General features: G+C 51.9%; 3 protein-coding genes across 3 annotated transcripts; 1 reads left to right on the top strand and 2 right to left on the bottom strand.

Annotated features, from left to right (window-relative positions):
• Positions 1-123: 123 nt before the first annotated feature.
• KD926_004579 (putative lysyl-tRNA synthetase) lies at positions 124-4,444 on the top strand (the record flags this gene model as incomplete). Its single annotated transcript, XM_053098035.1, has 7 exons — positions 124-182; positions 403-698; positions 759-926; positions 989-1,414; positions 1,479-2,219; positions 3,181-3,261; positions 3,333-4,444. 7 exons carry the CDS (start codon positions 124-126, stop codon positions 4,442-4,444), a joined length of 2,883 nt encoding a protein of 960 aa, XP_052958057.1.
• A 568-nt stretch (positions 4,445-5,012) lies between these two features.
• On the bottom strand, positions 5,013-7,831 carry KD926_004578 (uncharacterized protein; the record flags this gene model as incomplete). The annotated part of the gene is made up of 4 exons (XM_053098034.1): positions 5,013-6,919; positions 6,972-7,116; positions 7,170-7,246; positions 7,636-7,831. 4 exons carry the CDS (start codon positions 7,829-7,831, stop codon positions 5,013-5,015), a joined length of 2,325 nt encoding a protein of 774 aa, XP_052958056.1.
• Positions 7,832-8,257: 426 nt separating this feature from the next.
• On the bottom strand, positions 8,258-10,705 carry pxa1 (putative peroxisomal ABC transporter (PXA1); the record flags this gene model as incomplete). Its single annotated transcript, XM_053098033.1, has 1 exon — positions 8,258-10,705. The coding sequence occupies one exon, from the start codon at positions 10,703-10,705 to the stop codon at positions 8,258-8,260; it is 2,448 nt and encodes an 815-aa protein (XP_052958055.1).
• Between the last annotated feature and the right edge of the window lie 3,216 nt (positions 10,706-13,921).

The following is a 13,921-nucleotide window of genomic DNA, read 5'->3' as shown; positions in this document are numbered from 1 at the left end:
TGGGCCGCTCGGCTTCCTCGCGTTTTTTCTTTGCTTTTCTCTCTTCCCGCACACAGAACCGTGATGTTCCTTGTCGACGTAGTTGTCTTCAATTGTCGTTGATCGTCTTTCCTCCCTCTCAATATGCTTTCAATTCGCCCCCGGTGGGCTTCGCAGTTGAGCGGGGGGAGTCTTTGGTCCAGGTAAGAACCCGCTTGCTTGCAATCCCTGCTCCTTCCCTCTTCCCCCAGACAATCATAGGACGAGACACATCCCTATATTTTTCAGAACCGCTGCATTGATTCTTGCTCTGCAAGTCATGAGTAACACTCGGAATCTACCTCTGATTTGATTGGAATCGAATTGTTTTTCATGAGTCACTTCTCGCTTCATTGAACGCATTGGCTAACAGTTCGTGTTAAGATCAGGACCATCTATCTCCCTCGGCACGCGGCGGGATTTTCACTTGAATCATAAATCCAACCAACCTAGAGCCCCGAAGTTCTCGATCGGCTCTATCAACACCAAGAGGAGCAGCACTGCTGCCTCCCCGGAGAGAGCCTACCAGGTTAGACTGCAAGAGGTTCGAGAAGCCTGTCCCGAGCCATACCCTCGTCTGGCAGCGGACCAGCGCTCGATGAGTTGTTCGGATTTCACCACCCGATACGGCCATCTAGCCAATAATGAAACAGTAGAAGATGACTCCGTCATCGTTAATGGTAGGTCTTGGCCTCACCTGGCTTTGCCTCGTTCTTGTTCCTTTGTACTTAGATTAGTAGGTAGGATACGTACCTATAGACTTGCCGGAAACAAATTGATCTTCTTCGATATCGTCCAAAATGGTCATAAAGTCCAGATTATGTGCAATTTTCGTGAATTAGATGAAATCCCCACCCCGGCGGAGTTCAAGAAGTTCTACCGGCTCCTTCGCCGAGGGGATGCTTTCTGTATGTTTCTTCTTTTTTTTTTCCGTATCATTTTATGTCTACATAGACTGAACGATTGTCAGCTGTAACGGGTAAACCTCACCGGACTGGACGGGGCGAGCTCACGGTCGTGGCGACTCAGCTGCCACAGCTTCTGTCTCCCTGTCTGCACGATGTGCCTCTGGACGCGAAGGAGCACGAGAACTCCCCGTATCCGCGCCATGTCCAGTTCCTGGCCGATCCAAGCACTGCGGATATCATCCGGGCGAGGTCGGCGATTGTTCAATATCTTCGCCAGTTCTTTGTCAATCGATCGTTCATGGAGGTCAACACTCCGATCGTCGGCTCTGTTGCCGGCGGAGCAATCGCTCGTCCGTTCTATACCCTGGCGACGGAGTTCCCAGGACGTAGATTGTCTCTACGGATTGCGCCGGAGCTGTGGTTGAAGCGGTTGGTGGTAGGCGGTTTTGACCGAGTGTTTGAGATTGGGCCCTCCTTTCGCAATGAGGGTAGGTTACCCGGGTCTGGATGAAGCCTTCGTGATGCAGTACTGACCAACGCCATCTCATCTAGGCATTGACAAGACTCACAATCCAGAGTTCACAACATGCGAGTTCTACCACGCATACACCAACCTCGAAGACCTCATGACCACAACCGAGACCCTCCTCTCCGGCATGGCGCAACATATCCACGGATTCAACTCAAACGGCACTCTGACACCAACCACTGCCGATTTCTCCACGCCATTCCGCCGCATCGACTTCATCACCGGCATCGAAGAGAAGATCGACCGCAAACTTCCCGACCTCTCAGCCCCGGATGCCTACCAACAAATAAAGGAACTCTTCTGCGACCTCTCCCTGCCTCTTCCAGATAAAGCGACCCTCCCGAGCCTCCTCGACGAGCTCTGTGGCACCTACGTCGAGCCCGAATGCATCAACCCGACCTTCATCATCAACCCCCCGGAATGCCTCTCCCCGCTCTCGAAATCCTTCATCCACCCCATCACGAACCAACGCGTCGCCGCGCGCGGCGAACTCTTCATCGAAGGCCGAGAGATAGTGAACACGTACGAGGAGGAAAACTCGCCGTTTGAACAGCGACGCAAGTTCGAAGACCAGGTGCAGTACAGCAAGGCGGCCAAAGAGAAGGAGGAGGTCGACGAAAGTTACCTGGAGGCTTTGGAATGGGGTTTACCGGCTACCGGGGGCTGGGGATGCGGGATCGATCGTCTCTGTATGCTTTTCACCGGGGCGAAGAGGATCGCAGACGTTTTGCCGTTTGGGACTTTGAGGGCTGTGAGTCGGAGGAGTGAGTGATGGATATATTACTGGGGATGGTGTAGGGATATAGGGATGATGTTTGTATAATATGTTATAATAATTTGGGGTATGATGTATGATTTTTTTCTAGATATACCAGGTTGAATAAATTCTCTCTCTTCTTTATTTTTATAGAATATGAATATCGTGGACGTGGAGGACGTTTGCTTCGTTTAAATGTTGACACTCGATATTCTCCCGCCAAGACGATCCTTCGACGCCTATCTCCCCTTCACTTCTCCCCTCAATTCCATCAATCCAAATACCCCATTTTATCCCTGAAAATGCAATACTCGACATTTTAATTGACAACATCTACAATTCAATACCACAGGGACTGCATCCACCCAGTCTGACACTTGATCAGTCCACCACCATCATCTTCCATTCACCCTAGCCTCCCAGATAACCAATAGCCTTATCGCTATCTAGTATATGGGGCCATATCTGGGGTGTGGAGAGGTACTCTACACTAGACACACCGTTGGACCAGTTTCTCCAGACTACGGATCCTTTGGGTCGAGATCAGGCAAGGCTCGTTTGGACCCTTGTCGGAGCGTCGGGCAATTCCGAAAACAAACGACAGAAACATCCATGAGGGAAAAGACGAAGCAGTCAATTCTGTCTGTCCCTGTGAGGTCTACAATCATGCATAGCAGCAAGATCAGATTAACAATCAATGGTGCGTTGACCAAGCGAGTTCCAGCGCAATCGCCATCGCAATCACTATCATTCAATTCTGGGCGATAAAAAAAAACCCGCCGATAACCGTTTAACATCAGCGTCGGAGCGGGCCGTCTTGTCTTTTATTAATTTTTAATGGCTCCGCGTGGGGGGAGAGAGGGGTAGATTTTTTTTTTTTTCTTTCTTTCTTTCTTCTTGACATTCTTCCTTGCTTTTTCCTTTTTCGACTGCTCTGTCTGCTGTTCTCATCTTGTCTGTTTGTGAAGTTCAGAGTCTCAACGCAATGGGATTGCAAGGCGTGTCGCAGGCTCAGGCCGTGACGGTGAGTTTGAAAGAGTTGATTGATGGTGCGTATCCTACCTGTCTACAATGTAGTCTGAGTCTGAGTCTAATCCTAATCCTTCTCCTTCCCTCATAGGTACTGTCTCTTTTGAAACCCTGACCGAAGCCTTCGGACCGTCTTCGCTAGGCATCATCGTCGTGAAAGACCTCGACGCCGAATTCCAGCGTCTGCGCGCACAGGTCCTCTCCAACGCCTCATATCTGGCCGCGCTCTCCACCGATGAACTAGGTCTGTATATCCCTCCCCCCTCTGCCTCCCATCCTAAACCCACCCTCAAACCAACCCCACTAACCCCTCCCCCAGAATCCCTCACCAGCCCGGCAGCAAACTACCTCGTCGGCTGGTCCTGCGGCAAAGAAACGCTCCGATCCGGCCACTTCGACACCCTCAAGGGCTCCTACTACGTGAACTGCGCATTCTACCAAGACCCAGACCTAGAGGGCGCTCCAGCCTCCGACTTCCCCGATCTCCCCGGCTACACAGCACCCAACATCTGGCCGCCATCTGACCGTCTCCCCACCTTCCGAAAAAGCCTCGAGGAGCTGTGCACGCTGATCATCGACACCGCGGCGCTGGTCGCGCGCGCCTGCGATCGGTACGCAAGTGCTAATATCGAGGGGTATAAGACTGGGTATTTGGAACATGTTGTGAGGACGAGTCTCACGACCAAGGCGCGATTGCTTCATTATTTTCCTTCTAACGACGCAAACACCAACGATAACCCCAATGCCAATTCCGAAGAAGGTAATGAGACCAACGACGACGACGACGACTGGTGCGCCACGCACCTCGACCACGGCTGTCTCACGGGCCTCACATCGGCAATGTTCCTCGACGAAGCCACCTCCTCCATCACGCCCTCCTCTACCTCACCCCTCCCGGAACTCCCAACCTCCCCCGACCCCTCAGCAGGCCTATACATCCAATCCCGCACCGGCGACGTCGTGAAAGTAAACATCCCCAAAGACAGTCTCGCATTCCAAACAGGCGAAGCATTACAACTAATCACTAAGGGTAAATTCCGTGCTGTGCCTCATTTCGTGAAGGGTGCGAAACCCCAAGGAACCGGGGCGCGGATCGCACGGAACACGTTGGCGGTGTTCACGCAGCCGAATCTGAATGAGGAGGTTGAGGAGGGGAGGTCGTTTGGGGAGTTTTCGAGGGAGGTGTTGAGGAAGACGTATTGATATTTCTCTCACTCTTTCTCTGTGGATGAGTGATTCTTGTTGTATCTATCTATCTATCTATCTTGTTACTTATATGCGCCTGTTTCTGTTTATGTATGTGTGTATGTATTGTTGGAGAGACGAATTCCTGTCTGCGCATCAGTAGCTTTTTGTACTTCGTATGCATGGTCTATATAGGCATGGGTTTCTTATCTACCTAAGTACGCAGAAAGGTCTTTCTAGTCCACGAATTCAAGACAAGACAGACAGAAAGATATACAGACAGACGCGACACACACCATGCAGGAAGAGAGGAAGAAACGGTATCTATTAGCTACCCGATTAATATCAAAAGCCCTGCTAATGCATGTAAACAAAAGAATAAAAAAGATATCTAAACCCCGATAAGTTGGAATATAAGATAAGAAATGAGAAGAGAACAAAGAATAAAGACCCCTTTCTAAACAGAAGATCAGAAAGAAGAAAGAAAACAGGGTATCTGAAAATAGTCTACAAACCACCCCCACCTACCAAGATAAACTAGCCCATCCCATCAAGATCAAGCGCAACCCCGAAATCAAGATCAAAATCAAAGACCCGGTCTATAATCGCCTCCCTCCGACTCCTCGGTTCCCCCACGGAGTTGATCCATCCGGACAGTAAAGTCCTCCGATTCTGATTCTTCCTCCTCATCATCAATGCCCCCACTGCCACCCTCTATACCCATCATCTCCACTGAATCCAACGGTTCCTCTTCCGCCGAACTCACGTTATTACTCGTATCCCCTACCCCGAGACCCGTGCTGACCAGCATGCTCAGTTTGCCGACCTCGGCGAAGCTGGACCGTGATTTCGTGGCCGGCCGCCCAACGTCGCCCGGGATCTTGGCTTCTCGGAAATCAGCCGACCCCGCGATGCCGTCGATGATGCGCAGGTTGGCGCGCCACATGGCCATGTCACGGGTGTCACTGTAGTAGCCGACGTCTTCGCCGTTGAGAGAGTCGATGGCGAGTGTCTGGGTGCGGAAGTCGCCCCAGAACCAGTTTCGACCTGGCGCGATGCGCTGATCGGCTTGCTGCGAGTAGGCGCGGCCGTTCAACACGCCGTGGAGATCCAGACCTAAGGATAACCGGCCGAAGAGGAGCTGCATGGCGTCGGGCTCGTAACATCGGCCGAGGATCATGTCTTGGGAGACCTCGACGCTGGAACCGGGCAAGAGTCGGAACCATGACCCATACCCGCCCATGCCGATGTACTGGAAGGCCTCGGAGACTTCGTCCGGGGACATGGATTTGGGGTCTTGGAGGAGGTAAGGTCGCGCGTAGTATGCGCGTTTAGAGCTGTTGGAGTACACTTTCCCGCGGATGCGCACTTCGATGCGCTCGGCTAGGTGCTCGGATTTCGGGTGGTCGTCGCAATGGATGAGGTCGAGACGGATCTCGTCGATGACCATGACGTCGGTGACGGTGTGCGGTTGTTTTGGGTCGGGCTGGGCGGCTTTGGGTTTCAGTCGGACGACGTCTCCGACGACGAGCAGCTCGGCGCCGAGGAAGATCCCCCGGCAGTGGATCGAAGCGTCGGGCCAAGTGCCTTTGAAGTGATATTTATCGAGCAGGCTGAAGGAGGACATGATGGTCATGGCATATTCGATGGAGGGGTGTAGATCATGGCGAGGGGTGCCTTGCAAGAACATTTCGTAGAAGTTAAACGGCTTGATGCACTTGAGAGGGACGTATTTGTAGTGGAGTGAGTAGCTTTTGTCGATGCTGTGCGGGTCGGGGAACGTTTCCACGCGGAACCCTGAGTAGTTCACCCCCGAATCCTTGTGGGTGGTGCTGTGCAGATCTTGGAGCACCGTATCTTTCTCAGGGACTTGACCCACGATGCCCGCGCGCCATTGAGGAGTTCCCAGCCATCGCTTCTCGGTGGTCGAATAGGGTTCTATGTGCCTTGTTTCCGAGTTCCAGGCCAGCTCGCCCTCGAAATCAGGCATCCAGAGCACAACTTCACCGATGCGTGGCAGGTATGCGGGCTGCATGCTAAATCCCTCGATGATTTCGGCCATTTTTGCTTGCTCAGCCCGCCAGTCCATACTATTATTCTCGATGATGTCTTTTGCTAGGCTTCCCCTTTTCTTGAGTTCCACGATTGCCGACTTGAACACGTCCGGTGTCCCTTCGCTGTCAACGGCTATCGGACGCGGTGTCACCGATGAGAACCCGGCCGACGGCCGTCCTGGAGGTCTCCCAGATGGTCTTCCTACCGGCGTCACGGTCGGCCCTGACACCCCCGATGGTCTTCCAGATGGTCTTCCTACCGGCGTCACGGTCGGCCCTGACACCCTCGATGGTCTTCCTGGGGGTCGGCCAGGCGGTCGGCCAGGTCTCCCGGGTGTTCGTGCGGCTTTTACGGCCGGTCCGATCGATCCATCCGGTCTCACCAAATGGCCGTCGATCACATGGCTTCCTACAGGACGTCCAGGCTTTTTCCGTCCTTCTGGAGGTCACCATCAGCATGGCACGATAACTAGTGTCAATGGGGAACCAACCTTTAGAAAGGCTTGTCATTTTCTCGCAGAGAGCACATTGACAGGGAGTCGTCCCCCCGGTCATAAGAAAGTAGAAATGGGGAAAGAAATGGACAGGAGAGAAGAAATATTGTCCGAGTGGGTGACCCCAGAGGAATTTATCGCGCTGTGTCAGAGTTAGCTTGGGTCAATAGAGGTCTAGGGATAAGGGAATCTCACGATATTAGGTTTCGACATACGCGGTCGATCAAGAAGCGCGTAGCCTTCCGGTAGATTGTCCAGTATATAGTGCACACCTTTTTAATAGATGGTTAGCGATCCAAGTGACCTATCGTTGAAGTCATGTGATACGACAAGCAATTATCTGAGCGACTTTCTCCGGGTGCCAGGATCTTGTAGACTGAACTGAAGATGAGATGAAAATAGAAGAAAACCATAGAGCGCAGACACGATTCAAATAAAAAAAACCCCCGTCATTTTAATGCCCACACAGAGAATCAACGACATCTTGAATGCTTGCTTCCAATCAAGTGAGGAAGCGGCAGTGAACAAAGAAAAACCCACCAAATGTCGGACAAACAACCTCACATAGATAACCAAACGATCAATTACAGAGACGGCAAGAACCAAATAAATCCACTTCCAGAAAAGAGACAGCAAAAAAAGAAAAGAAAAAAATACATACCATTTTCATAAGCCCCGGTCTTCTGCAACCATAATTTGGCCAACTTCTCCCGATAAACACTATCGTCTGGTCTCCCATACTTAGGATCCTTGGGCCATGTCGAGTCGCTACCATCCGTAAACGAACGATTGATGGGGACTATGACGGCCTGTTCAACAACCCCAGGGGATTGCGCTAATTGGGGAGTGGAGGACATGATGGGCGATCCACGATGCTAATCATATCACACCAAATCGAGTCGAATGGGACTGGAGTGAAATGTAGGGAAATAGCAGCTCCTAACAGAGCGGCGGAATTGACATGCTCGCTGTCAGTTCAGGGTCTTGGGTGAAGGGGAGTATAAATGAGGGACGGAATGGAGTTCTAGAAGTACTCCGTCGGGAGGAAGAAGGACTCGTAGATCGAAGCGTGCAAACACCGGGCGGGTCATGTGACTGGCTCTGGGACCCGCTCTTTCCATACTTTAATTACCAGAATTTACCAGTGGAATTCAATTGAATATTCAATGATTTCAATATTCATGGAATTTCACATTGACGGAACAGTGATAGATCAGCCATATTGCTTCTAACTTCGCTTTACATTCACTGGCACCCCATTCAATCAGACATCTCCCAGCCCTTCACTCCTGGCTCTCTACCACCTCAGGGTTGGCCACATACGGAGGTGGAGCCAACTCGCCTTCCTGAGCCCAGACCTTATTCAGCTCCCTCTCAATCTCCTCGCGACGCTGCTTCCACTCATCCACCTTGTCAAGACGCTTGCGTAGCTCCTGCAACTCCTTCTCAACGCCCAGCTTCTCCTTCGCCGTGCCGATCCTCTCGAATTCCCAATGCTCTCCTTCGGCTCCAAGTCCAATGGTCAGGTTGTAGGTGTGGTACTTCTTGAGGGACGCACGCGTAGATACTGTAATCAGAGTAATTCCTCGCTCCTTGGCCCGTTCATACAGCAGGCCCTCGACGTCCGAGGAGACGGCAGACGTCCCCTCGTCGAGGAAGGCGTAGCGGGGCTCGTGGTAGAATAACCGTGCCAGGGCCATTCGCTGCTTTTCGCCACCACTCAGAACATCCTTCCATTCTTTCCGAGAATCCCATCCGCCCTCGCGGGCGGGGAGGTAGCCCAAGAAGGCGTCGTCCAGGATCTTCTGGAGGTTGGCGTCCGATTCGCCAGCCTCGTGCATTTCCATCTCGGTGTGGGGGTAGATCACTTGGTCACGCAGAGTTCCCACGCTGAGATAGGGTCGCTGCGGTAGGAACATCGCCCCGTCAAGACCGAACCCTCTCGGTCGGCTAACCAGCCCGCGATACACGGGCCACAGGCCTGCGACGATGCGGGCAATGGCGGACTTTCCGACGCCGTTAGGCCCCGAGATGAGAAGGTGGTCTCCAGAGTGTACAATGAACGACAGGGACTCGATGAGGTCGTCACCGCCCATCGGGTAGAGAGAGGGCGCAACGATGGGGACTTGCTCGAGACGAACTCCATCGAACCCGTTGTGGATGGTACCCTGGACGTCCGCTAGGGAATACAGGTCCGCATGAGAGCCTCGTGGAGGGTAGTAGGCGTTTGCATGCACTCTGTGCAGCGTCGAAATAAGGGTGTACACTCGCGACGTGTAGCCGGCCAATTCAGAGATATCTTTGATGCTGTACATCATGCGGCCGCCAGCATCCGCCAGCGACAGCATCAGGCGTTTGTTGGTAATGAAGTCCTTCATGCGGCCCCGTTCGCGGCCAATCGCCTCGGGAGTATCGGCCAACTCCGAGGCACCGCCCGTGCCACCCCAGGCAGGTAGGAAGACGGGCAAGGAAGTGATCAGGTAGCCAAATGCGGACCACGAGTACTTCAAAATGACATCCTCGAGCATGTTGTAGCGAATCTTGAGGCTGTATATGCCCTCCATCCAGCGCTGTAGATCTTTGAAGCTTCTCGTCAAGAACACCCGTTCGATGTCGGCACCGCCGTAGAACGAGATTTCCTCGGCATTGGCCAGTAATCGGGAATGGAGACCACGGAAGTCACCCTCCTTCTTGCCCTCGACGGCCTTGAGCTTTCCAAAGGGCGGGGACAGCTTTCGCAGGACAATCGCCGTACTGAAGTAACCCGTGAGGATACCACCGAGGGCGAGAGGTCCCAAGGAACGGTACAGCTGGTAGTTGAACACAAACAGATCCACCAGCGGCTTTCCCATTGAAGAGTAGAGTGCTGCGGCCGCCGAGCAGAACAGGGTGAGATCTTGTGTGATGAACTGGTCGGCCCCTTGCCCGATGCCTCCGTCCAGATTCATTAGTTTGTAATAATTGTTGTCGTTGGTAAGGTATAGATCGTGGATGTATCGAGTGAGTCGGGTTCGGAAGGCTATGGACACCTTCGATTGCAGAAACTTGATCATTGCGTTCGTGTAGGAGGCGAGAGTTCCGATACCACACCACTTGATGATCCCCCAGCTAAAGGCACGACCCTTGCCGGCAACGAGATCTCGAACAATTTCACCATCCAACCGAGCAATGAGCAGCGACAGGTACGTCCGCAGCAGCAAGAAAACACCATGACCCATCAGCAGACCGGTCTCTTTACTTCCCCATCGGGGAACCATGATGCTTCCCAGGCTGAGGAACTGGTGAAGGAAGGCCAAGTTCAGCCCCGGTTTCGTGGTCGGCGGAGGAATCTGAGTGACTGATTCGCCATCGTTCGCGCGCGCCGAGGCCGGCGGGTTCAGGAAGAGTCTCCGATGCGCGTCGAAAGTGGTCATTTTCGTGGGATAGATCTTGACCTTGGAGGTCATGGAGTCCCTATAGGGCACGTATATAGTCCGAGACCCATCCTTTCCCTTGATGCCGGAGTTCCGGCGCAGCAATCGCCTTCCTCGAGCATTTTCCTTGGCCCTTTCTCGGAACAGTTTATAGCCACCATATCCCGAGCCCACGATAGACAGGAGGAGCGCGACGGTGGCGATGAGTTTGGTGGTTTTGGACGAATGCTTGAAGCGAGAGCGGACCCAGTCGGCGTAGTATTTGTACAGCGTCACGAGAGGATCCTCCCGGCGTCTCAAGGTAGACTGGGCAGCCATTCTTGTTTTCGATCCGAGGGGTTTTCGACACGTTCAGGGGGGGGCAACTTCTCGACTTGCAGATGCCCTTGCGGCACATTACATCCGGGCGTCGAGGGCCATGAGCGAAGAAAATGAAGCGCCTGCAAGGAAGACGCGTTGGGGATTTGAGAGTTACGACACGGAGTTGTAAGAAGGCGTTGGCTAGTAAGGTGCGGTGTGGTAATGAGGAGGGGTTGACAAGGAGAGTTGGCGATGAACCAAGTCACCTTCTGGGCGATGCTGACGTTTCCTGGGGTTGCATGTGAAGACCTCGGGCCACTTTTGCGGAGTGGCTCACGTGCGGAGTCCCCGGACTGAGTCCACGATGACGTTTTGTTTACTTGGACGAGAGTACCGGGTCTATTCATGAACTACGAATTGATAGTATAGTACAGGATAATATTTTTACGGCACCAAAAAGGCTGTTCCTACAACAAAAAGGGCAATGGCAAGATGTGTGGAGGGATTCGACTGACTCCGCATTACTGAGTGGCCTTCACTTGGCCACAAAGGAACGACCAATAACAACACCATACTGTGGCTGGCATTGGAGTGAGGCGCATCGGTTGAACTGTACGCAGTCCAAAATGGTTAGTTTCCTTGCTCCGACGAGAACGTAAAAAGAAAAAGCAAAAATAAATGCACATGAAGGGATTCGAACCCTCGATCTCCGCATATCACGCTTTCGCATACGAGTGCGGCGCCTTACCACTTGGCCACACGTGCCAACTTGATGTCTGACGGACCGGATTCATGGCCTATGTCCACTGCAGGTATTAACAGTGCTATCATATACCCGAGCATCATGAAGTATCTCCTCCGAGTAATGGTTCTAAATGTTATCACTCTCGAGGGACATGAGCGATCTTCCCTCATTTAATCTATCAATGACTAACTTTACTACATCTCTTAAAAAATAAAAAATAAAAATAAAAATAAAAAAACCTCTTCTAATGAAAGCAGCACACGCGTGGGTCGAATGAATTTTTTGTCTCATCCTATCTTTATATATCGCCGGCTTCTACTCGAGCAATTGATTACTCTCTGGTGACTTCTTTTGCCAGCACCTCTTAGTCTTGCCATCAATACTCAAAGGGGATATCCCAAAGCCCTTTCAGATCACACCAAGTTCACGAGATCCTTTAGGCTGTTTTCTCTCCCTCGGTGACAGATCGCAGTGTGGCCAACACAACCCAATGTCATAGATTAGCATATGGTGGCACCGCACAACCTTCGAGGCGGCTTAAATCCAGGTAGTAGAATAAGAGCGTATGCAACTTGCTACGCAAGACACTGCGTCAATACTACTGAGATATACCACCACTGTCCATCGCATCGGATGGATGATATGATATGCAAAAGAGATTAACTACTCTGTACTTTGACCTATTATTCATTAGCTTTGACACCATTGGCATTCTCTAAACATATAAATGGTACCGACGCATCGTATGAAAGTAAGTTCAATGTCGCGGAACAGAAGAATCTCCTTCTCACAAGGAACACACAGCACGCAGTGCATCCGATCCCGAGCGTCGCACATATAACAGAGGCTATTATTACCCCGTCCAGTCCCAATAATGCCAAGTTCTCGATTTCTCGCCCATTACCCCGAAATAAGCGCCTGACATTCATGGCCCGGGTGGAATGTTCCACCTTCGCCTTCTTACCCTGTCACCTCCAACCAACCCCACAGATCCTTGAGGTCGAGTGCCTTGTTTGGGGATGGGTGCCTGAGCAGTAACACCGTATGTACTGTCGTGTTTGACGCAGGGTAAGTATTACAGGAACTATCCTCTTGTTTGCGACGGACTCGCACCAAGCCCGAGTGATACAGAAGAAGATAGTCCTCCCACTAGTAGGAGTGAGTAATGAGAACACCGTCCCCCATCCTTTGCAAAGAGCAAACCCTTGCACGGACCGACTGGTGTCGTCGCAAAACGGGGACATGATTTGTTGCCCTGGAGGCCATCTCCACCCGGCGCATATAATTTCGCAGAGACCGATGGACTATTGTGGACCCGGGCATGACTAGCGCTGCTTGGATTCTTGGAAGCATGGATGCCTTCCCGAACTGGGTTGCCCGGCGGCTGGAGTTGTCCAGTGACCGGTCGAGGTGAGCTCCTATTACTGTCCTGTACTCCGTAAGGTCGTGCCTGGATTTTTTCCCCTGGATGTTCCCTGAGCTCGCCGGAGGGGGTGAGTTTAATGAATACGAAAGACGGACCGGGGCGGGCCAATTGCAGATGACAGATCGGTATCACGGTGGAAGAGCTTCAACGAGGGGAATCGAGGCCAATCAAGGACGGGAATTGGGGAGGTGAAGACTGGATGGGAAAGGGAGGCCAGTCTACCTTAGCGGGGTGACGGACCAGGATCTCTGGGAACTAGGTAGGTCACTAGCAGGAAAATAAACCGGCTAAGAGGGATTAAGATCCCGTATCACCAAGTCAGTAGGGATCTCCGGGGAGCTGTGCTGCGTAACTTGGCTGGAGGTGAAAAGGAGGATGGCTCTCTACTATCTAGACTCTAGTACGGAGTATCTACAGTAGTTACACTTACACCCCTGGCGATACCCAATGGTCAACCCTCCATTGTATGCAGGTCAATATACAAAGTATAAGTACGAATTGGATTGATGTTTAGTTATTTATTTATTTTCTGATTCAGCAGAAATCCCCCCCTGGCAGAAACGGAGGTTAATTCCCGGCGTTCTCCCGGCCCCCAATCTAGACTCTACGGGCCACAGTCCCTGAGAAATGAGGAAGTACGGTACATACATCGACAGCCAGCTGCAGGCACAGATGCCTTGGAATACAAGATTAGAAATCTGTACTGTATGTACTTCGTGCATGTGGCTCGAGTGTGATCGTTAAGGTTATCTTGGAGCTCAGGCTTTCATTCCCCCGGAGTAAGGTACATACTAGGTCCATGAATATGACCCAACTTGGGACAATCAGGAGTCTTGAATGGCGGACCAGGAACGCTCAAAGGCTAAACATGAAAATGAAAGGAACCTTTTTAAAAGGTTGGAGATGCTGTATCTCCAGTTGATGTATTCTTCCTGCCCTGCTCAGTACTGTAGTCTCCCGTAGCCCTGCCTACCCTCAAATCGAATAATCTGATTCCCATTTGGCCGGTCCAGACCCGCGTCGGTATGTGATTTCTTTTCCCCTCCTTTCTTCTTGCCTCCTG

This window comes from Aspergillus affinis (genome assembly GCF_023601865.1).
Source record: "Aspergillus affinis strain CMG 70 chromosome Unknown NODE_21_length_366722_cov_90_171905, whole genome shotgun sequence".
NCBI classification, from domain to species: Eukaryota; Fungi; Ascomycota; class Eurotiomycetes; order Eurotiales; family Aspergillaceae; genus Aspergillus; species Aspergillus affinis.
This window is presented reverse-complemented; position numbering and strand designations above follow the sequence as displayed.